The 25,723-nt window shown below is 38.2% G+C and overlaps 1 protein-coding gene across 4 annotated transcripts in view; it reads right to left on the bottom strand.

Moving 5' to 3' along the window:
* Nucleotides 1–25,723, bottom strand: part of FNDC3A (fibronectin type III domain containing 3A) — a 226,171-nt gene that overhangs the window by 69,148 nt on the left and 131,300 nt on the right. For all 4 annotated transcript variants that reach the window (XM_015121055.3, XM_028837170.2, XM_077974364.1 and 1 more), the window contains 3 exons: nucleotides 10,497–10,734; nucleotides 5,004–5,273; nucleotides 2,780–2,838 (listed from right to left, as the gene is read on the bottom strand). In XM_015121055.3, coding sequence (XP_014976541.1) covers nucleotides 2,780–2,838; nucleotides 5,004–5,273; nucleotides 10,497–10,734 — 567 coding nt within the window. The remainder of the gene's footprint in view (nucleotides 1–2,779; nucleotides 2,839–5,003; nucleotides 5,274–10,496; nucleotides 10,735–25,723) is intronic.

Genomic DNA, 25,723 nt, shown 5'->3' with positions numbered 1-25,723 from the left:
ATTTCCAGAAATATTAAAGTAGAATAAACATCAATGTTTGATCCTTGTCTAGATAAGGGCATCAGGAGGTGAGAGAATAATTCTGAAGATAACTCAAAGGCTGAGCCTAAGGAAACCTGGAGTTAGTAAGTACTTCTAGTAACCACAAAAAGGTAAAGGGAAGGGGTAATGATTCTGAAAGCAAAAAGGTAATGAGTAAAAGGCATGACACATTTAATTTTAAGCATACTGAAATAAATGGAAATGAAATCCACTGAAATAAATGTCAGTAGATTTTCACAAAAATGCGACTGAGAACAATTTCAAAGAAGAACAAATGAAAAGACAATACTTTCAATATAGTTAATTATTTCATGCATGTGAGGGTACACAATACCATTATTCTCCATTTTCTGAAAGAAGAAACATTCACAAAGGTCAAGTGACTTGTCATGGGTCATTCAACTCCTAAGTACACAGCTGAGACTGTGAGACTACTGCATGTACCACATTCTCCCCTACACACTGCACGCTGGTCACATGAGTGAGCTTTTCTCTTTCCTTTTTTGTTCCTCAACTGTGCCATGTTCAGTGCTTTTCAAATGCTGCTCAGTTTGCAATACTGTTCCCATACTTTCCACCCTTGTCCTCAATGCCCAACCACTACTTTTCCTTCAAATATCTGTACAATAATCCTTCCTTAGGGAAACTTCCCTGATTCCCTATCCAGGTTTAGTCCTCCTATTATATGCTCTGATTGCTCTCTATCTTTTTGTTCTGGCACTTCACAGTTACAATTTACCATTCATTGTGTGATGCTTAGTTTTCTAAACTAAGTCTTGTGGCAGAGCCCGTGTCTATCCTTTGCTTTCCATTCTATCTCCAGCTTTAGCACAGCATCTGTCACTTTGTAAGTGGTCAAATATTTATGGAATGAAAAAGTGAATGAACACATTTAATTTAGTGATCTAAATGAACTAGAGCATGCAAAAACAACAAAACACACAAAAACAAGCAAAAACCCTGATCTGTGCTTTGTAGCTCACAAATAATTTAATCAAAGAGGAATCGGCATTCAAACTATAAACATAAAGTAAAAGCAAACAAAACCATCAGCATTACTTTAAGTTTTATGATACAGGGCTTACTATCTTATTAAATTACATGTTCTTCCTGATGTTGAGTAAGAAAGTCTTTGAATTGGCTTTAAGATTGACTTTTTGTGTATGTAAATTATACATTTATTTATTTATTTATTTTTGAGACAGGTTCTTGCTCTGTCACCCTGGCTGGAGCGAAAAGGCACAATCTTAGTTCCCTGCAGCATTGAACTCCTAGGCTCAAGGGATCCTCCCACCTCAGCATCCCAAGTAGCTGGGACCACAGGTGTGTGCCCCCATGTTTGTAGTATCTGTATTTGTTTTTTGTAGAGACAAGGTCTCAATATATTGTGCAGGCTGGTCTCAAACTCCTGGCCTCAAATGATCCTCCTGTCTTGGTTTTCCAAAGGACTGGGAAAGTGTGAGCCATTGAACCTGGCCTGAAAATTATACTTTTAATATATACTACAACAAGTAAATGCTACTAGCATTAGCTATTAAATCACTCAAACATCAATCTTATTAAGGCTACTAAATTCCTTTTCCAGGAAACCTAGTGATATACACTTGGACATAGAGAGCTCTTGGAAGGATACTGCCTAAATTTCAGTCGTAGCTCTACTACTACTAATTGAAACTCACTGTTGCTTCAGTTTCCTCATTTGTAAAATAGGAAAAATAGTACATATATGGTTGTCACAGGTATTAAATAATGCATATGTGCATTCCAGGCACTCTAAACAGAGACTGATGCTAATCAATTTGTGTTAGCCATTACTATGAAATAATTCTGTGTAAATTTACATTTATTGATACATATATGCTCTATTCTCAAGAGAAAACAGATTAGAATAAAGAAAGCTAGAGCAACCAAATCTATTATTTGGGAGTTGCCAGAAAAAGTAGGACCATAGTAGTCTATTAGATGAGGAACTGGCTTACTCAAACATCCTGAAACATGGCAAGATAAGCTTTAAAAGCCTTTGTGGAGACGGTACTAAGAATAATAACTTTTCCAATTTGTTTTCTTAGAAAAACAAAGTATTTTTGGGGTAACTTAGCATAAAACATTTTACCATGGATGTTTCTGAGAGTTGGGAGAAAGTAGTTTGTTTTATGAACCAAAAAATATTCTTATCAATCTTAAATTGCCTTATTCTGGCTGAAAAAGTCCTATGGCCTACTTCTTCCACCATCTTTCCCCCTTTAAACTATACTCCAGTGATAATGGTTCTTTCCATCTGTCCAACTCCCCATGCTTACTTACACCCATTCTCCCTCTCCCATTCCTTCCACTTTTGCACTTTTTCTCACTTGTCAGAGAACGCTTCCCTGATTGCTCTATTTAACCTAACAACCTCTCCTAGTAATCTCATTATATTATTCCTATTTCTATAATAGCAATCTTTACTATCACACAGAATTCTGTTTGTGTATTTGTTTTTTATTTATTGGCATATAGTAAGGGATCAATAAATATCTGATGAATGAATGAAAAACTATGTAGCTCTTCAAAGAATCAGGTAATGACACAGAAAGACAGCTGAGGCATACCATATTGAGTGAAAACAGCTTGTCACAGAATACAGTATTATCCTATTTTCATAAAAAGTTAAAAGAAAAAAACTACATTTTGATGGATGAACACCTTATATTAATATACTAAATATAAACATCAATAAAATACATAAGATACTTACCACTGGTTTGACAATGTTGGAAAGAAGTGCTTCAAATGCTTTAGTTTCTTCATTTTTTTCTTAAAAAAAAAAACATTTGAATATTTAAAAAAAGAATTTAGATACAATCCCTTCTTCTCCCTAAATATATATTCTGAAACTAGGTTGGTATTTGAGACTTTTCTAGTTCTTATTCCTTTGTTCATACTCAGCAGTTTGTGGCCCTTCAGCATTCATCTACTTCAGTTTTTATTTCTATCTTAACTGTGACTACTAATTATAACACCACTATATATAAATATATCTATATATATTTAGACATGGCTATATCTATCTGAACCAAATTTTTCTTATAGAAAGTATATTTTTATTCATGGTTGTAAGAATATTCTCTCTGAAAAGTTCTCATTTGTCAATCTCATACCTCTTAATAAAGTTAACTATTTTTTTCACGACGTGCCTTAGCTATGGTTTCCCAAATTGGAAATGTAATTGGCTTGACTGTAACTTATAGCCACCACTGATAGGCAAAAAACTTTAACTTAATTCTTCCGAAACGTCAGTGCTGAAAACAATGATCAGGAGTTTCAAATAAATGGGAGAACACTTATGTAAATGTTGTTAATATACAGGTCGTGAACAGTTAAGGCAGTTTTTGAAATTTGTTGGTGAGGAATAGAAATTTTAAGGAAAAGGAAGGTAGGAAGAGTCAACATGGCTTATATTTTCATATTTCCCTCAAAGTTGGAAGCACTTTAGTTTCTAGTCGATATTAATTACCTACACTATTTGGTAATAAAAATCAATTTAGATAAGCATATTCAACGACTGATAGAGTTGTGGTTATTGGTGCTTGTGAAATGACATGTTGGTATGGTTCATAGTCATTTCTGATGAAACCTTTAGAACCTGACATGGTCTACCATGCATATCTATGTATTTCTACATAAGCATATCTACGTCAAACAGGTAATAGTCAGTATTAAGGAAACCTAAAAGATCATAAATATAGAAACTACATTAGTCAAAGTAAGCAGTAGTTAGAAGTTTAACATTACAATCAAAAGTACTTGGTACTAACTCTACAACTGTAGGCATGTGAAAGACAGGCTGTTAACCCAGCTATATTTTACCTTACTGAGATTGATTCAAGTAGATACAAATAGTAGTGCTCAAAGTTCATATAGTAGGCTCATGCCTGTAATCTCAGCACACTGGAAGGTCAAGGTGGGTGGACTGCTTGAGCCTAGGAATTGGAGACCGGCCTGGCCAAGATGGTGAAACCTTGTCTCTACTAAAAATACAAAAATTAGTTGGGCTTGGTGGCACACACCCATAGTCCCAGCTACTCAGGAGGCTGAGGCACAGGAACTGCTTCAACACAGGAGGCGGAGGTTGCAGTGAGCTGATATTGTGCCACTGCATTCCAGCCTGGGTGACAGAGCGAGACTTGGTCTCAAAAACAAACAAAAACCAATAAAACAAACAAACAAAAACCAATAAAACAAAGTTCACAGAGTAGAAGTCAGAGGTTAGGGGAAGGATCCAAGAGTAACAAGGAGAGTTTAGGAGAAGAGAACTTTTGAAGAAAGAAGTGGAAAATACTCTAGCCTAATTATAGAGTACACAGAGAGATTGGTAAATGATATAACTATTTGCTATCAAGGTTTTACTCAAAAAGAAGGTGGGAGAAATAAAAAGTTTTGATAGGTTAGGGACGGTGGCTCAGGCCTGTAATTGCAGCACTTTGAGAGGCCAAGATGGGAGGATCGCTTGAGCCCAGAAGTTTAAGACCAGCATGGGCAAAGCAGCGAGACCCTGTCTCTACTAAAAGTTAAAAAATTAGCTGGGTGTGGTGGTGCATGCCTGTAGTTTCCAGCTACAGTGATCTATGATTGTGCCACTCCAGCCTGGGTGACAAAGCAAGACCCTGTCTCAAAAAAAAAACCAAAAAACCAGTTTTGATTAAAAACCAGTAGCATAGTCTTATCAAAGGCCCAGAATCAGAAGAAAGGAATCTGGATTAATGTTATCTGAGTTTTCCTATGAAATAGAAATTTCAGTCAGTACAATTTATGATATAGATGAAATTACTAATTGAGGTTTTCTAAACTGTCAAAAGCTGCAGCCTGTAATAGTCCATCTGCACCATGACAAAATGACTGAAAGGTTAGAATATACTTTTAGTAGGTTAAATCACGACGAGTAGCATCAATGAGAACATTTCAGTATTTCAAACAGTTACCTTCAATTTCTGTATCAACTTGCACAACACCTTTCCCCTTCCCAGACTTGATTTTTGCTGATCCTGTGTTTATACCACCAGCATTTTGTCCTTTTATAAGTCCATTATGTTCATTAATGGGAGAAGGGCATTTCTGGGGTGATGATGGTGGACTGCTCATTTTATCTTTCTGTGTTCCTTGGCGATCCTTCAATTTTTTCTGCAAACGTTCATATGTTTTACTAGATCGTTCATCTCTAAAGTTGGACCTTCCATGTGTAGAGTGAGCATCTAGGAGGAAATAAAAACCAAAAGTTAAGAAGATCACTTTCTCCAAATAAGTTTATGCCATGAAAAAAGGACAGAAAATAAATCTATCATATAAAACTTTTATAAAATATTTAAAAGAATTTTGCATAACAAAGCAACCTTTGTGTCTCCATAAACTATTAGAACCAAGCTTTGTGATTTATTCTAATTTTATATCTATATATCTATATATCTTATCTCTCTATATATAACTCTATGTATTATATATATCTATATATATCTCAAGTAAATTTACAGAGAGATTTCTTTCCTTCTTCTGTTCTCAACTAATTATTAATCTCCACAGAAACAGCTTGGTGGTATCTTATGATTACTGCAGGTGAGGAATGAGACTTGAACTGAGCAGTCCACAGTTTTTTCTCTTTTACTCTTTAGTAACTATTACTTTTCACATCTTTTTGAACCTTAAACACATAAAATAGATAAAAAGAAAACCACTGCCTGCCTAAATTCCCTTATGACTCAAAAAAGCAAATCATCACTGAAAAAAAAGTTAGCAAAAAGAAATGATTTAGACTGTTTAACAATAACAACCTACATACAATGTATCTTCATAGTAACATAATTAAGTCAATATGCTCAATAAATATTATTTCAATTGTCCCCAGAGTTTTTTAAATTTAAAATTTGTCATGAGAAAAATATTTTTTAAAAGCCTCAGTAAAAAGTTTTAATTTAGCAGTGCCTTAAGAAAATTATTACAGTATTTTTGAAATGAGTATTATAAGGATATGTACAATAACATTAGAATGAATGTGGACCTCTACCTCATACCATATACAAAAATGAATTCAAATGAATCAATGACCAAAATGTAAGAGATTAAATTATAGAACTCTCAGAAGAAAATACGGTTGCATGACCTTGGATTAGGCAATAGTTTCTTAGATGAGACACCAAAAACATAAGCAATCAAAGAAAAAATTAGATTTCATCAGAATTAAGTTTTTCTGCACCAAAGGATACCACAAGTGAAAAGACAATGTGGGAGGAAATTATATATCTGATAAGGAACTTGTATCCAGAATATGTACACTCTTACCATTCAACAATAAAAAGACAAATATCCCAATTTAAAAAATGGGTGAAGAATTCAAATAGACATTTCTCCAAAGAAAATATATGAATGGGGCTGGGTGCAGTGGCTCCCGCCTGTAATCCCAGCACTTCGGGAGGGTGAGGCAGGTGGATCACAAGGTCAGGAGTTCAAGACCAGCCTGGCCAAGATGGTGAAACCCCATCTCTACTAAAAATACAAAAAATTAGCCAGGCGTGGTGGCGCGCGCCTGTAATCCCAGCTACTTGCGAGGCTGAGGCAGAAGAATCACTTGGACCTGGGACACAGAGGTTGCAGTGAGCCAAGATCATGCCACTGCACTCCAGCTTGGGTAACAAGAGTGAAACTCTATCTCAGGAAAAAAAAAAAAAAAAAAAAAAAGGAAAAGAAAATATACGAATGGCCAATAAGCACATGAAAAGATGATCAACGTTAATAGCATTAGGGAAAAGCAAATCAAAACCATAATGAGAGAGAAATTTATTCAGGATGCCTATAATCAAAAGACAGACAACAACAAGTTTTGGCAAAGAAACTGGAACCCTCATACATTGCTGGTAGGAATGTAAAATGGTGTAGTCAATGTGGAAAATTAATATAGAATTAACACATGACCCAGCAATTCCACTCTGAGGCACATACCCGCAAGAAATGAAAATACGTCAACACAAAAACTTGTACACAAATGGTCACAGCAGTATTATTCATAGACAAAAAGTGAAAACAACCCAAAGGTCCATCCGCTAATGAGTGATAAAATGTTGTATATCTACAGAATGCAATATTATTGCAGCCATAAAAAGGAATGAAGTACTATTATATGTGAGAACATGAACTTTGAAAACATGACATTAAGTGAAAAAAACCTAGACACAAAAGTCTACATACTGTATGAACATTTTAATGAAATACTTATATGTATATTTATATGCAGTCTAGAATAGGCAAACTCATTCAGACAGAAAGTAGATTATGGGATATGAAGGAAGAGAGAGTTGGGACTGACGGTTAATATGTACAGTTTCTTTTTTGGGATGCTAGAAATGTTCTGGAATTAGACAGTGGTAGTTAATATAGTACATACTGAATATACAAAACATTGAATTGCATATGTTGCACAATACAGTAAATATATTAAAAACCACTGAAGTGTAAAATGATGAACTGTTAAATTGTCTCAACAAAAAGTTAAGAAAAATAGCAACTGCAATCAATTAGATCAATTAGTACATACTTTAAAATGCTTTATTTTATCTATTATTCAAAATAATAAAACCACCATGGAGGAGAAAAAAGAATGTATTACAGTAGAAAGAGAAAGAACTTAATCATTGGATAGATCGGAGAGGGTTAAAATCCTGAGCAATTAACTAGCAGTGTGGCCTTGCAGAAATTACTTAACATTTCTGAGCCTTGGTTTCCTCATTTGAATTTTGCAGAATTTTACTGAAGATTAAGTGAGATAATACACGCATGAGCATAGTGCCTAGCAAGGTTCAGGCTCACTAAGGGTACTGCTAACAGTGAAATGTTGGATCAGATTCCACTTTGAGAATCCATATGAATTGTGCATGGAAAGGGCATCATGGAGGTATAGCTATTGGTTAGAAAACCACACTGTCAGTAATTAGCATCCAGTGGTAGAATCTCTGGCTTATAACCTCAAGTACAACATGACTCCTCCCTTTTACCACTGGGTAGCTAATTTGTGGATTTGTGTCCTTCACTTTCCTTCACATCAATGTAGATCACATCCATGTATTCTAATGCATATCCCTACAGAATAACAACGGGTTTTAACAATGCAAAATAGTAATAATTGTAATACTAGCTTTTTCTTACAGTTTTCTCAGATTACAAGAAAAAACCAGTATTTTAAAAACTAAGTCATAATTAGCAGTAAACAAAAATAGGATGAGACTAATCTGCAGTATAAACTTTTGGTACTCAGAAGTATGTTCCTTGGAACACAGCATGAACATCTCCTAGGAGCTTGTTAGAAATGCAGAATCTCAAGCACTACCCAGAGCTACTGAACCAATTTGCATTACTTGGGCAATCGAAGTAAGTTTGACAAATATATATGATACGTGCAATATATCCACTATTTACAGGCTGTGCTGTGTAATTTCAATTTTCTATTTGAAGTTATTTCTTCTGCAAATGTACTGAGCATAAGTGACAGGCAATGCTAAGTGCAGGGAAACAACAGTGATTAAAACAGATTCAGTTCTTAGGGAGCTGATAGTCAAATAAGGGAGATAGACATACAAACACACAATGACAAAAAAGAAATTGCGTTAAGTTCTGTGAAAGATGCAAACAAGGTTCAGTGCTAGAGAATGACAAGGTAAGATCAGGAAGGTTTCTCTGAAAACTGAAATTTAAAGGATAAAGGAAATTTATAGACAAGGCAGAGAGACCACCATGTACAGAGGGACCAAGGCAAGAAAGAACTTGGAGGTTTTGAAAAACTGAAGATATAAGGGGACCAAGGGAAAGTAGTGGACAAGGAAGTCGGGGCCACAGGGCAGAACGTTGCAAGGACAGTTTGCAACCAGAGCTAATTTTGCTTCCTAGAGATCATTTGGAAATGTCTGGAGATATTTTTAGATGTCAGAATATTTAAAATGTTGTGTTGCAGTTGTGTGCTACAACTGTGCTACACAATGGCAGTTAGTGCGTAGAGGCCAGGGATGCCTTTAAATATCCTACAATGCAGAGTTTTGTCCTCTACAATGAAGACTTATCCATCCTAAAACATCAATAGTGGCATGTTTGAGAAACCCTACTCTAGTCTAGGGGAAGGGTTTAGAATTTTATTCTAATTGCAATGGGAAATCACTGAAATAGTTTAAACAGAATAGTCTGATTAATATTTGAAAATAATTACTGTGGCTGAGAATTGATTATTGGGGGCAAGAATGGAAACAAAACCAACTGGAAGGTCATTGTTGCAGTTGTCCTGGCAAGAGCTGATGGTGGATGGATTTGAGTGGCAGTGGGGAAGTAGTAGAAAAAATTCAGAAACTTCTGAAAATAAAACTGATACTAACTGATGTAAGGGTTGGAAAAGGAGAAATCAAATTTGACCATCCGGCTTTCATTTGAGCGAACCAAGTGGCTAGTGGACCACCTACTGAGATGACGGGACAGAAAAAAAGCAAGTCATGGGGGTCCACATTTGACATTTCTGTTTAGAAATGTTCTGAAATGCATGAGACATCTGTGTGGAGTTATTGAGAAGGCAGTCAGGAATAAGTCTGGCGCTTAGAGAGGTTTGGGCTGAAGATATAAATGTGAGAGCTATCAGTATATAGGCAGTGTTTAAAGCTATGAGACATATTAAGATACTATTTTGTGTTTATGTTTGGTAGCCTACTCTTTCCCCAAATTTATTAACTCCCTGAGGGCAGAGGTTACGTTTTTTTTTGTTTTTTGTTTTTTTTTTTTTGAGATGGAGTCTCACTCTGTCACCCAGGCTGGAGTGCAGTGGCACTATCTCAGCTTACTGCAACTTCCGCCTCCCTGGTTCAAGTGATTCTCCTGCCTCACCCTCCCAAGTAGCTGGGATTACAGGCTTGTGTCACCACGCCCGGCTAAGTCTTGTATTTTTAGTAGAGGTGGGGTTTCATCATGTTTGTCAGACTGATCTCGAACTCCTGACCTCGTGATCCGCCCGTCTCGGCCTCCCAAAGTGCTGGCATTACAGGCGTGAGCCACTGCACCCGGCCTCGAGGTTATGTTTTTTCAATCCCTCACAGAGCTTAGCAACTTTGTGTAGTGGCATCACAGCCGACAGGATTTAACAATGCCATGGTTATTCCAGGCTGAAAATTTTCTCAGCACCTAGATTGCAGGCCAGAGGAAAAGACCTCTTGTTTGAATGCGCACCACTAAGTAGTGCTGCATGATATGTTACTTCCCCTCTTTGATTTTTCTGTTTACTTACCTGCCTTGAAGGGTGATCATGAGGATAAAGCACCTAATATAGTACTTGAGTAAAATAAAAATGCCTATATTATTATCATGTGCTGTTTCTTTAATGTGATATGATAATGGCATCTATTATATCCAAGCAAAGAATATCCAACTCAATAACAGTGGAATACTTTTAGATGTCTTACCTACATCTCCGTAGACTTGTGAAGACTGATACTGTGGCATATACTGTGTTGTCATGTCTCCAGCTCCAGTCACTGGTGAGTACATATGACGTGGTGGAGGGGGCATCATGGTTGGGACAGGAATGAAACCAGGCAGAGGAGGATGTGGAGAACGGTGGAGAACTGTGTGACCACCAGGGTGAAACTCTGGTGCCTGAGGGACCACGACAACTCTTCGAACACCATTGTCTTCAATAACCTACAACATGAACATAAGATTAAAATTTCTTCCACAGAATATAAGCAATTCTTTTAAAAATGTTAAGAGTAAGGTGGGCATGGTGGCTCATGCCTCTAATTCCAGCACTTTGGGAGGCCAAGGTGGGTGGGTCACCTGGGGTCAGGAGTTCAAGAACAGCCTGGGCAACATGGCGAAACCCCGTCTCTACTAATAATACAAAAATTAGCCGGGCATGGTGGCCCATACTTGTAATTCCAGCTACTCGGGAGGCTGAGGCAGGAGAATTGCTTGAACCTAGGAGGTGGAGGTTGCCGTGAGCCGAGATAGCGCCATTGCACTCTAGCCTGGGCGACAGAGCAAGACTCTGTCTCAAAAATTAAAAAATAAATAAATAAAATAAAAAATAAAATAAAATAAAAATGTTAAGAGTAAGCATTTTTATACCATTAGAAATTTAAAAATTTTGGAGAATCAACATGAAAAGAACTTATTAAATATACTGGTACATATAAATTAGCACCAAACAAAATGAAGAATTAGTTTTTGTTATACAATTCAATATAAACCTTAAAACACTGATTAGACAAGCTAAAGAATAACATAATAAGTTATGATACTAGATATTTATCCTATGTGCATTTCCTGATGGAGTAATTTTGGTTTAGACACAAAAGGTTCAGGAATCAATTTCTTTTTCTATATTATGACTGGGAGTGGGGGAAAACAAGTTGTGGAAAGACCAAATAGAAAACAAAACAACTGGATCCAGACTCAATCAGACAATCAATGACATGTTAGAATTTAGATGCAAAATTCTTATGACCATGACCAGGACAATTTTACAGCTGATCATTTCAAGGGACACAAATACTGAATATTATTATATTAACTCCTAGTTAGGAAAAATATCTGTGGCTTTGAGGCTTAGAAATTACAAACTAAAAAAAAAAACAAAAACAAAAAACAGGAATTACACCGTGGGGATAAATTTTTTTAAATGGTAAGACTTACTCCCCTGTGAACCTTACTGGAGCTGCAAAGACACACAGGAAACCCTAAAAAATTAAAGGACTTCATCTCAAAATTAGAAATCCCTCAGTAAAATAGGGCCCTTATTCTTTTAGACTTAAATGGTAACTATTAAGGTATAACAAATGGCTAATAGCTTCCTCAGGAAACAGAAAATGATCATAATGTTAAGTGCTAATTTAAAGGCAAATCCTGATTTTCAGGAAGGCAAAGTTTTATTATGCTTAGGGATAGCAAATTATTTTATAAATATATGTGCTTGGTAGGTAGAGGTATAGGTATACTAGAAAACACACTTATCTGGGTATAGATAAGCCTAAATTACAAACATTAAGCAGATTATTAAACTCTCCTTACCTACTGGAGTGTAACATGACTCTTCTAACAGGGGACTAGAAGACCAAATGAATTAACTGTTTTTAATATGCTGGGTCTAGAAACATAATGCCTTGTTTTCAGCAAAATGGATGCCTCAGACCCCTTTCTCCCTATTTAACTCAGTTCTGAATTTAAGCCTCAAGCAAGCACATATGATTGATGGGAACTAAATAATATCTAGAACCCTACCTGAAGGGAATCTAGAAACTGCTGATAGCTTTTTAGGTTCTACCCTACAGGAAGGAACACTGGAAGAAGTTTGAAATGGATTTTAAGTGAGCCAAATCACAGTATCTGTCACAATACCCCTTTCACCTTTATCACTCTCCAATTCACAAATCTTAAAAAACTCTCCATTTCCAAGAGGCTTGTACTTCATATTCATTCAACCTGGTTCTAACCTACCTTCAAAGTCGTATTGTTCTTTTGCAACAAATCCTGAACCATTAACTGCAGTCAGGCTGGTATGATAAAAAACTTGTCTTCACAGTGACTATACATTTCTATACCCTGTACTTTTGTTTATGCAATTTTTCTTCTTCACTTTGCTTCCCTTTAATCTATAATAATCTTGTCTATCCTTCCAATTCTAGCTCTAATTTTACCTCCTCCACTCATTTAAAACATTATTTTTCAGCAAAACAAACTGATAATTCAAAGAAAGAAAAACCTTAGAATGCTATATTAAATATCTGTGGGGAATCCATACTAACAGGGACAGACAAACACAACCAGTAAGTTATTTAGCATGTTGCAAGGTGATAAATACTATGGAAAAGGCAGAGTAGGTAAGGGCTATCAGAAGTGTTGTCAGAAAGGAGCAGGTTACAGAATAAATACAGTGATCAGAGTAGGCCTTATTGGCAAAGTAAAGCTTTAACAGAAACTTCAAGGAAGTGGGAGGAATTAACCACGCAGAAATCTGGAAGATTTGTTCTAGGCAGAGGGAACAGTTAGAATAAAGCCCCTAAGGTAGAAGTGGGGCTGATTATACCCAAGGAATGAAAGGAAGCTGGTGTGACTGCATGAGTATAAAGGAGCAAAGGTAGAAGCAGATGAAGTCAAAGAAATGAAGGGGGGATAGGGTGGTCAGGCACCACGACACAGGCTACTATTAAGGAGTTGGAGTTCATCATTTACTGTCAGTGGAATGGGAAATCATTACAAAGTTTTGGGCGGAAGAGTGATAAAATCTAGTGTTTCTGACTCCTAGGAGATATGTGGTAGGGTCTGGAGACATTTATAGTTGTCACAACTCGGGGAGGGGAAGGGCAGGTGCACTATTAACATCTAGAAAGTAGAGAGGCCAGGAATGCTGCTAAATACCCAACAACACAGAGGACAACAAAAACATCATCCCACCTCAAATGTTTACGTTACTACAGTTGAGAATTCCTGATGTAACCTTATATTTGACAGGATTATTCTGGCTGCTGAGTTGAGAACAGATCATAGCGAGGCAAAGACAAAAGCAGGTAAACCATTCAGAAAGCTACTGTAGTAATCTAGGCAAGAGATGATCATGGCTAAGACCAGGGAGGCAGCAGTGGTGATGGTGAGAAGTGACTCACATTCTGCATATATTTAAAAGTAGAGGCCAGGTACGATGGCTTATGCCTGTAATCCCAGCACTTTGGGAGGCTGAGGCAGGTGGATCATGAGGTCAGGAATTCGAGACCAGCCTGGCCAATATGGTGAAATTCCATCTCTACTAAAAATACAAAAATTAGCCAGGCATGGTGGCATGCACCTGTAGTCCCAGCTGCTCGGGAGGCTGAGGCAGAAGAATCGTTTGAACTCGAGAGGCAGAGGTTGCAGTGAGCTGAGATTGTGCCACTGCACTCCAGCCTGGGTGACAGAGCAAGACTCCGTCTCAAAAAGAAAAAAAAAAAAGTAAAGAAACAAGACAAGATTAGCTGATGATTCCATGTGGGAAGTGAGAAAAAGTAGTTAGGGAAGAACAGTCTTCCATCAATGTGATGAGGAAGGCTGTGGAGTAGAACAAGTTTTTTTCAGGGGAAGAGATTTGGAGTTTCAAGTTTTGTACTTGTGAGTTTGAAGAGTTTATAAGACAACTTAGTGGAAATGTTGAATAGACTGTTAAGATATACTAGTCTGCAACTCTGGAAAGATTGGGAAGGGATGACCAAGCGAGGCAGAAGGAAAACTAAGAGAGTGTATAGAGTCTGGAAGTTTGGTGAAGTGTGTCAAGGAGGAAGGACTAACTGTGTCAAATGCTGCTGATAGGTCAAGCTTCCCATTCAGGAAGACTAAGAATCTGACCAATGGATTTAGCAATGTAGACATTACTGTGATCTTGGAAAGCAGTTTTGGTATAGCCATAGGGTCAAAGCCTAACTGTAGTGGGTTTAAGAGAAAAAGTAAGGAGAAGAATTAGAGCTAACTGCACAATTTAAAAATGTTCTGCTGCAAAGGGGAATACAGAAATAGGGTGGTGGCTCATAGGAGTAGTGAAGTCAAGAAACTTTCATGTTTTGTTGTTTTCAGGAGTGAAATTGCAAAAGGCTCAAGATACTAATGAAAATAACCCAGCAGAGAACAAGAAACTGATAATGCAGAAGAGAGAAAAGAAAAAATGCTAGAAAATGCTAGAAATATGCAGGCAAAAAGGGACAGGTTCCAGTACCCTAGTGGGGGAACCGAGTCTGGACAGGAGCAGGAAAGTTTGTGTTACAGATGTGGAAGTAGAGTTTGTGGGTTGGATGAGAAGGCAGAGCACATAACTGCAGATGTGCAAATACTGGTGGAGGTGTGGGGCTAGGAGTCTGTGTAAGACACCATTTGACTGCTCCCCCATGAACTCTCCCCCAGGTACTACAATCTCAGTGATCTCTCTCTCCTATAATTTCTACTGCATTTATTCTGTATCACTTGTTTGATATTTATAACATTGAAGTGTTAATTTTCCAGATGCATATGTCTTACTCTATAATCTAACGGTTAAGTTTCTCAAGGGACATATATGAACTAGTTGATCCTTGGAACAATGTTACATACTATTATTATTTCAATTTTTCAGATGGAGAAACTGAGGCACAGAGATGTTAAACAACTTGCCCAGGGTCATATAAGTAGAAAGTGAAGGAGCCAGTATTTGAACTCAGGCAACTTGGCTTCAGATTCCATGTTCTTATCTACTTTGTGGGCATAGAATCCATAGGCCTTCTAGTGTCTTTGTTGTTGTTGTTGTTTACAAGAGATTTGATTAAAAATAAATGGCTAAATTATTTAAGAAATTAAAACCACTTTTCTGCTGAGAAAGAACATTTAAAATACAAAGATAAGCTTGGGGAGAGGAAAATGGAAAGCTACTATTTAACAGGTTCAGAGCTTCAGCTTTCAGCAAGATGAAGAGTTCTGTGGATGGAGGGTGGAGATGGTAGTGCAATGTTGTAAATGCACCTAATGCCATTAAACTGTAAACTTAAAAAAGGTTAAGATGGTAATTTTACGTTATGTGTGTTTCACCACAATTAAAAAAACAGAACAAAACAAAACTCAAACCTAAGATGTAGACAGAGGAGGGGGGAAAAAAAAGCCAGATAAGAACTGAGAGCATGGTGAACTCCACTACCTCAAGCAGCCAGTAACTTCAGAGGAAGGCAATAGACTTTAAAACCATTTGCTAAGTCTCCAGGGGCTCAGGTGCTAAGAAATGGCCACCATGTAGAGGTTAGATTTCGTACCAACAGGGTACACCGGTTGTGATGTAAAATAAAATCAGTAAGTTGTGAAAAGGAAAAAAAAGATAAAATATAATTCAAATTTGTCAGTGTTCATAAAAATTAAAATACAGGTAAGGCAATAAAATTAAATGAGGCATTAGCATAGTCTGACCACTTAACCACAGATGCCACCTAATTTCTAAGTAGGCAAAGACATGCTTTTTTTTTTCTCCTTTATTGAACAGAGACACAATTGAGAAGGGCTGCAGAGAAAGGAAACTGTGTATATTATCTGACATTTTATATTGTGTGTCTTCCTCATCAGAATATAAAGCCCATGATAAATGTTTTGTTTATTGTTTTTCCCCCCAGGACCTGGAATAGTACCTACCACATGGGTTGATGCTCTAAAAGTTATTTGTTAAATGAATGATATGATCAGATATATATATGTTCTTTTAGCACTAACAGAATGCTACATTTCTTTCTCCCTCTCTTTACACCACCGAAGCTATTAGGGTTCTGTGACCTTCTCAATTCCTACAACCTTAGCTTCCTCTCTACTTTTTGCAACCTACTTCTATGGTCTCACCCTGAACCCAGAACTATTCCAACTTTAAGCTCTTAAACAATAATATAGCTTAACTTTAAGCTCAAAACAACTTTAAGCTCTTAAACAGTAACACAGACCATTCATTCAGCAAACATTTATGTGTCTACAAACATACACAACAGTATGTGACCACAATCTCCTTTCTCTCCAGTTCTTATTATATCTCTTCATTCTCATATAAATCTCTTAGGTCTCCCCACCTTGTAGTTTCTCACATTCCCCTGTCTGTCCCTTTTGGCTGTTGTCCCCAAAAGCAGCAAGAAGACTGAGATCAGATTGATTTGCAAAATCTTTGAAAAAACACACTGACCTCACTGCTGCATGGCATCATAAAGGCAAAATGAAACACCAGGCACAGCTCAAAGGAGTAACCTGAAACTTTTCCCAAAGTCCAGATAGGTTCTTTCCCCACATTATGCGATCTACAATTCCTTCCCTGTTAGGCACCCTCTCACTACCATAACAGCCCACATTCTATTAAAAAGGGAGCCATTACAAGAAAGGCAGAACTTCTGATAGTGCCTTTCAGGAGTCCCATTCAGGTAGTTTATAAACTTCTCTTGGTAAGTTATTAACTTCATCGCTGAAATAGCAGAAATGTTATCCTGTCCTGCAATACAATGCTCTTAGGGACTCTAAGTTAGTACTATTTGCCAGTGAATTAAGTTCCTTCTACTCCTGGCGTCACTTGCTTTGTATTTAAGTTTTATAGTTTTATGTTTTGTTCATTTCCTCATTTGATAACTTAATTCCACTAGCACATATTTCTGCCTCTGTGCAGTACATCAATTTCTTAAAACTTTCCTTATTTGTTAAACTGCAATAATAAAGCTCAGTAAGGTTCTGCCTAAAATAAGGACCAAGCAGGCCCCAGAAATGGCTATGAAGGTTATTTATGTGTAAAGTATATAATCTTGGTGTGTGGACTATGTATCATCTTTTCAAATAGTTTGCTTCTTCTGAAGCTTTTTTTCTCCTCTTCTTCTTCTTTTTTTTTTTTACTTAGACTTTAAGTTCTGGGATACATGTGCAGAACATGTAGGTTTGTTACATAGGTATACACGTGCCATGGTGGTTTGCTGCAGCCATCAACCCATCATCTGTATTAGGTGTTTCTCCTAATGCTATCCCTCTCCTAGCTCCCCATCCCTCCACAGGCCTGTGTGTGATGTTCCCCTCCCTGTGTCCATGTGTTCTCATGGTTCAACTCCCACTTATAAGTGAGAACATGCGGGGTTTGGTTTTCTGTTCCTTTGTTAATTTGCTGAGAATGATGGTTTCCAGCTTCATCCATGTCCCTGCAAAGGACATGAACTCATCCTTTTTTATGGCCGCATACTATTCCATAGTGTATATGCACCACAGTCTATCATTGATGGGCATTTGGGTTGGTTCCAAGTCTTTGCTATTGTGAATAGTGCTGCAATAAACATATGTGTGCATGTGTCCTAGTACAATGATTTATAATCCTTTGGCTATATACCCAGAAATGAGATTGCTGGGTCAAGTAGTATTTGTGGTTATAGATCCCTGAGGAATTGTCACACTGTCTTCCACAATGGTTGAACTAATTTACACTACCACCAACAGTGCAAAAGCATTCCTATTTCTTCACATCTCTTCAGCATCTGTGGTTTCCTTTTTAACTGGCATGAGATGGTAGCTATTTGTGGTTTTGATTTGCATTTCTCTAATGACCAGTGATGATGAGTTGTTTTTCATGTTTGTTGGCCACATAAATGTCTTCTTTTGAGAAGTGTCTGTTCAGATCTTTTGTCCACTTTTTGATGGGGTTGAGTTTTTGTTTGTTTGTTTGTTTTTTTGGTAAATTTGTTTAAGTTCTTTGTAGATTCTGGATATTAGCCCTTTGTCGGACAGGCAGATTGCAAAAATTTTCTCCCTTTCTACAGGTTGCCTGTTCACTCTGATGACAGTTTCTTTTGCTGTACAGAAGAAGCTCTTTAGTTTAATTAGATCCCATTTGTCAATTTTGGCTTTTGTTGCTGTTGCTTTTGGTGTTTTGGTCATGAAGTCTCTGCCCATGCCTATGTCTTGAATGGTACTGCCTGGGTTTTCCTCTAGGGTTTTTATTGTTTTAGGTTTTACGTTTAAGTCTTTAATCCATCTTGAGTTAATTTTTGTATAAGGTGTAAGGAATGGGTCCAGTTTCAGTTTTCTGCATATGGCTAGCCAGTATTCCCAACACCAGCTATGGGTTTGTTATAAACAGCCTTGTTATTTTAAAATACGTTCCATCAATACTGAGTTTATTGAAAGTTTTCTGTGTCTATTGAGATAATCATGTGGTTTTTGTCATTGGTTCTGTTTATGTGATAGATTACGTTTATTGATTTATGTATGTTGAACCAGCTTTGCATCCCAGATATGAAGCAGACTTGATTGTGGTGGATAAGCTTTTTCACGTGCTGCTGGATTAAGTTTGCCAGTATTTTACTGAGGATTTTCGTATCAATGTTCATCAGGGATACTGGCCTGAAATTTTCTTTTTTTGTTGTGTCTCTGCTAGGTTTTGGTATCAGGATGATGCTGGTCTCATAAAATGAATTAGGGAGGAGTCCGTCTTTTTCTGTTTTTTGAAATACTTTCAGAAGGAATGGTAACAGCTCCTCTATGTACCTCTGGTAGAATTCAGCTGTGAATCCATTTGGTCCTGGGCTTTTTTTGGTTGTTAGGCTATTAATTACCCCTTCAATTTCAGAACTTGTTATTGGTCTATTCAGGGATTCTACTTCTTCCTGGTTTAGTCTTTGGGGGGTGTATGTGTCCAGGAGTTTACCCATTTCTTCTAGATTTTCTAGTTTATTTGCATAGAGGTGTTTATAGTATTTTCTGATGGTAGTCTGTATTTCTGTGGGATCAGTGATAATATTCCCTTTATCATTTTTTATTGTGTCTGATTTTTCTCTCTTAACAGTTTAGCTAGTGGTCTATTTTGTTCATCTTTTCAAAACAGCTCCTGAATTGATTGATGTTTTTTGAAGGGTTTCTTTTTGTCTCTATCTCCTTCAGTTCTGGTCTGATCTTAGTTATTTCTTGTCTTCTAATAGCTTCTGAATTTGTTTGCTCTTGCTTCTCTAGTTCTTTTAATTGTGACATTAGGGTGTCAATTTTAGATCTTTCCCACTTTCTCATGCGGATATTTAGCGCTATAAATTGCCCCCTACATACTGCTTTAAATGTGTCCCAGAGATTATGGTATGTTGTGTCTTTGTTCTCATTGGTTTCAAACAACATCTTTATTTCTGCCTTCATTTTGTTGTTTACCCAGTACTCATTCAGGAGCAGGCTGTTCGGTTTCCATGCAGCTGTGCAGTTTTTAGTGAGTTTCTGAATCCTGAGTTCTAATTTGATTGCACGGTGGTCTGAGAGACTGTTACAATTTCTGTTCTTTTACATTTGCTGAGGAGTGTTTTTACTTCCAATTATGTGGTCAATTTTAGAATAAGTGTGATGTGGTGAGAAAATGTATACTGTGTGGATTTGGGGTGGAGAGTTCTGTAGATATCTATTAGGTCAGCTTGGTGCAGAGCTAAGTTCAAGTCCTGGACATCCTTGTTAATTTTCTTTCTCATTGATCTGATACTGACAGTGGGGTGTTAAAGTCTCCCATTACTATCATGTGGGAGTCTGTCTCTTTGTAGGTCTCTAAGAACTTGCTTTATAAATCTGGGTGCTCCTGTATTGTGTGCATATATATTTAGGATAGTTAGCTCTTCTTGCTGTATTGATCCCTTTACCATTATGTAATGCCCTTCTTGTCTCTTTTGATCTTTGTTGGTTTAAAGTCTGTTTTATCAAAGACTAGGATTGCAATCCCTGCCTTTTTTTTTTTTTTTTTTTTTTTGCTTTCCATTTGCTTGGTAAATATTCCTCCATCCCTTTATTTTGAGCCTGTGTGTCTCTCTGCATGTGAGATGGTCTCCCAAATACAGCACACTGATGGATCTCGACTCTTTATCCAATTTGCCAGTCTGTGTCTTTTAATTGGGGCATTTAGCCCATTTACATTTAAGATTAATACTGTTATGTGTAAATTTGATCCTGTCATTATGATGCTAGCTGGTTATTTTGCCCGTTAGTTGCTGCATTCTCTTCATAGAGTCAATGGTCTTTACAATTTGGCATGTTTTTGCAGTGGCTGGTACTGTTTTTCCTTTCCATATTTAGTGCTTCCTTCAGGAGCTCTTGTAAGGCAGGCCTGGTGGTGATGAAATCTCTCATCTCGGCATTTGCTTGTCTGTAAAGGATTTTATTTCTCCTAAACTAAGCTTATGAAGCTTAGTTTGGTTGGATATGAAGTTCTGGGTTGAAAATTCTTTCCTTTAAGAATGTTGAATATTGGCCCCCACTCTCTTCTGGCTTTTAGGGTTTCTGAAGAGAGATTTGCTATTAGTCTGATGGGGCTTCCCTTTGTGGGTAATCTGATCTTTCTCTCTGGCTGCCCTTAACATTTCTTCCTTCATTTCAACCTTGGTGAGTCTGACGATTATGTGTCTCGGGTTTTCTCTTCCCAAGGAGTATCTTAGTGGTGTTCTCTGTATTTCCTGAATTTGAATGTTGGCCTGTGTTGCTAGGTTGGGGAAGTTCTCCTGGATAATATCCTGAAGAGTGTTTTCCAACTTGGATCCATACTCCTCATCACTTTCAGGTACACCAATCAAACATAGGTTTGGACTTTTCACATAGTCCCATATTTCTTGGAGGCTTTGTTCATTCATTTTCATTCTTTTCTCTCTAATCTTGTCTTCACACTTTATTTCATTAAGTTGATCTTCAAAGTCTGATATCCTTTCTTCCGTTTGATTGATTGGCTGTTGATACTTGTGCCTGCTTCACAAAGTTCTTGTGCTGTGTTTTTCAGTTCCATCAGGTCATTTATGTTCTTCTCCTAAACTGGTTATTCTAGTTAGCAATTCCTCTAACCTTTTTTCAAGGTTCTTAGCTTCCTTGCATTGGGTTAGAACATGCTCCTTTGGCTTGAAGGAGTTTATTATTACCTACCTTCTGGAGCCTACTTCTGTCAATTCGTCAAACTCATTCATTCTCCGTCCAAATTTGTTCACTTGCTGGCGAGGAGTTGTGATCCTTTGGAGGAGGTTTTTGGAATTTTCAGCCTTTTTGTGCTGGTTTTTCCTCATCTTCATGGATTTATCTACCTTTGGTCTCTGATGTTGGTGACCTTCGGATGGGGTTTCTGTGTGGACATCCTTTTTCTTGATGTTGATGCTATTCCTTTCTTTTACTTTTCCTTCTAATAGTCAGGCCCCTCTGCTGCAGGTCTGCTGGAGTTTGCTGGAGGTCCACCCTGACCCTGTTTGCCTGGGTATCACCAGCAGAGGCTGCAGAACAGCACAGATTGCGGCCTGTTCTTTCCTCTGGAAGCTTCGCCCCAGAGGGGCACCCACCAGATGCCAGCTGGAGCTCTCCTGTATGAGGTGTCTGTTGACCCCTGCTGGGAGGTATCTCCCAGTCAGGAGGCACTGGGGTTAGGGACCCACTTGAGGAGGCAATGTGTCCCTTAGCAGAGCTCGAGGGCTGTGCTGGGAGATCCACTGCTCTCTTTAGAGCCGGGAGGCAGGAACGTTTAAGTCTGCTGAAGCTGCACCCACACCTGCCCGTTCCCCCAGGTGCTCTGTCCCAGGAAGATGAAAGTTTTATCTATAAGTCCCTGACTGGGGCTGGAGCCTTTCTTTCAGAGATGTCCTGTCCAGAGAGGAGGAATCTAGAGAGGCAGTCTGGCTACAGTGGCTTTTGCTGAGCTGAGGTGGGCTCCGCCCAGTTCCAACTTCCTGGTGGCTTTCTTTACACTGTTGGGCTGGGTGGGGGCGGGGGAAGACACGGCCTACTCAAGCCTCAGTTAATGGCAGACGCCCGTCCCCCATCAAGCTTGAGTGTCCTAGGTGGACTTCAGACTGCTGTGCTGGCAGCACGAATTTCAAGCCAGTGTGGATCTTAGCTTGCTGAGTTCTGTGGGGATGGGATCTGCTGAGCTAGACCACTTGGCTCTGTGACTTTAGCCCCCTTTCCAGGGGAGTGAACGGTTCTGTCTTGCTGGTGTTCCAGGAGCCACTGGAGTATGAAAAAAAACTCTTGCAGCTAGCTCAGTGTCTGCCCAAATGCCTGCCCAGTTCTGTGCTTGAAACCCAGGGCCCTGGTGGTGTAGGCACCCAAGGGAATCTCCTGGTCTGTGGGTTGTGAAGACTGTGGGAAAAGTGTAGCATCTGGGCCAGAATGCATGGTTCCTCATGGCACAGTCCCTCACAGCTTCCCTTGGCTAGGGGAGGGAGTTCCCCAATCTCTTTTGCTTCCTGGGTGAGGTGATGCCCCACCCTGCTTCAGCTCGCCCTCTGTGGGCTCGCCTCTGTGGAAGACTCAAATTCTTACATACTGGAAACTTAAATTAACTAAAAAATGACGAGACTAGATTTTTGTCTTTGGATTACCCTGTGTAATGAAAATGACATGTTTTCTACAGATCATCTTCATCTTAAATTAAGATTAATAATAGTAGCCCACTAGCCTCACATAATCCTTCCAGGAAGACTATAGTTAAAATTAATTTATGTGACAACTACTTATGGGATACCTACTACATTTGAGTTACCGCAAGAACACAAAAATAATTAAAAGGCAGTTCCTATCCTAAGGAACCTAAAATCCTGTAGGAGTAAAAATACATATGCAGTTGTCTCTTGGTATGCATGGGGGACTGGTTCTAGGACTTTCCGTGGAAACCAAAATCTTCTAATGCTCAAGCCTCTGATATAAAATGTAGTAGTATTTGCTTATAACCTACAACATCCTCTGGTATACTTTAAATCATCTCTAGATTACTTATACCTAATATAATGTAAATGTTGTGTAAATAGTTATATTGTATTGTTTAAGAAATATGACAAGAAAGTCTATACATGTTCAGTATAGATGCAATTTTTTTTCAAATATTTTCAATCTGTGGTTGGTTGAATCCACAGATTTGGAACCTAAGGATATGAAGGGCTAACTGTTCATAATTATATTAGGTGATATGTATTATAACCAAGAAGTGGTTCAATACCACTTCTGGTATTGAAGTGATCTAGGCCCTCAAGGATCGGTAGAATTTTAGAAGGCAGAAATGGAGAAATGAATAACATTCCTTAGATAACTGCGTTAAGGAAACACCAAGTAAGCATGTGAGAAATGTTTGGCTACAAAAATGGACATAATTGGAAGTATTAAGAAAATGGTGCCAAGGCAAAACCAGGACAGAACCGTGTAAAGCCTTAAATGTCAAGAAATCTAAACTTCGTTGAGTGGACAAGCTGGCTATAGGCTCTTTAACCAAAGAATTGCTATAGGAAGATTATCTCTGTGGCTCTTGGTCTAAAGATATAGAACCTCAACTCGGATGATTATCTGATTTACAAATATTTACTGAGCCCCTACTATATGACAGGCTATATACTCAGCATTGAGGATATAAAGATGAGTAAGAGTCTTATATGATCTAGGCTTCTTACTTCTTACCTCATTCCCTACTATTCTTCCTTGATGAATCAGTCCAGTCATACTGACCTCCTTGCTGTTCCCAGGCATGCTGGCATCTTAGGCCACTTGCACTGGCCATTTCTGTCCAGAATCCTGTTTTCTCAGAGAGATGCATAGCTAACCCCCACCTGTCCTTCAAGACTTGACTGAAATCTTACCTGCCCAATGAGGCCTATTCTGACCACTCTATTGTAAAATACAACCAGCTCGAACACATTATAGAATTTTTTTTTTTTTTTTTTGAGACAGAGTCTCACTCTGTCTCCTAGGCTGGAGTGTAGTGGTGCAATCTCCGCTCACTGCAACCTCCACCTCCCAGGTTCAAGCGATTCTCCTGCTTTAGCCTCCCTAGTAGCTGGGATTGCAGGCACCTGCTACCATGCCCAGCTAATTTTTGTATATTTTGTAGAGGCAGGGTTTCACCAGGCTGGTCTCGAACTCCTGACCTCAGGTGATCCGCCCACCTTGGCCTCCCAAAGTACTGGGATTACAGGCATGAGCCACCGTGCCCAGCAAACATTATAGAGTTTATCCACTTTTTATTTTCCTCTCCCCATAAGAATATAAACCACAGAGTGGCATGAGTCTTTGCCTCTTTCAGTCATGGACATATTCCAAGCATCCAAGCGTGCCTGACATATATAAACACTCAATACATATTTGTGGAACACTGTTGAATATACGAACTGTAAGAATTCATAATCTCAGGAATTAGTTTCATAAGTTTATGAAAAGAGGAATATATGTATCAATAATATGCCATGAAAGCCTAAAGTGAGAAGCACCTGCAAAGGCTCAGGGAAAACTGCTTTCAGAGCTCACGATGAAGTGAAATGAAAAGGGTAGGAGTTTGCCACAAACAATAAAACAAAAAGGTACTGTAAGATGACAGAACAGCAGATAACCTACAAGTGCACTGAAAGAACTTGTCTTAATCATCTTTTTATCACTAGCTCCCAATACAGAGCTTAGTACGTGGTGCCACTCAATAAATCATGAACTGAACTATGCTAGAGAACAGTCTTCATGTAAGAGAAGATCTGAGAAGGTGCAACAGAGAAGTAGAAAAAAAAAAAATCAGGGCAGCATGATGTCAAGGAAATCTGCAGTTAATCTTATCAGTGGTACCAAATTTTACCAGAGGTCAAAGAAGACCAGGCTGGAAAGTAGGCCTTTGGATTTGGTACACAGCGGAGGGCAGTTTTAGTAGAGTAATATAGACAGAATGCAGACTATATCAAGGAGTCAGTGTGCTAAACAAAAGTAGAGATAGTTAGTAGAGACTATTCTGAAAAGCTTACAAGGTAATTGTAGTACATGATCTCATCTCATGAGGAAGGCACTGAGACTGAAGGAAGCTGATTTGCCCAAGACCATGCAGCCAGCAAAGGTTTGAAATAAGATATGGATTCTCCTTTTCTGACTCTAAATCTCATTCCATTCTCTCCTTCCCAGTGCGCTCCTTTTGCCGTCGTTCATGTGATTGCGTGCTTCATGGAGTGGGCAGAAAATCCACCCCAATATCCCACCACCAATATTCTGGCATAATCAGGGAGGAAGTAACAGAGGGTCTGAAGAAAACTTCAAGTGTAAATTCAATGCTAGGGAAAGAAACTGATTATTTCCCAAAATAGACTGAGGCAACGAGTGCAGACTATACGAAACCTCAGTAGTGCAAGATATTGAACACCTGCAGATTTTACAGTTTAATTCAGTTTGCCTGTGTTCATAAATTACTATAAGGTCAGAG

The sequence above is a fragment of the Macaca mulatta genome, chromosome 17 (genome assembly GCF_049350105.2).
Source record: "Macaca mulatta isolate MMU2019108-1 chromosome 17, T2T-MMU8v2.0, whole genome shotgun sequence".
Lineage (NCBI taxonomy): Eukaryota > Metazoa > Chordata > Mammalia > Primates > Cercopithecidae > Macaca > Macaca mulatta.
Note: the sequence above shows the minus strand (reverse complement) of the source record. Positions and strands in the feature narration are given on the sequence as shown.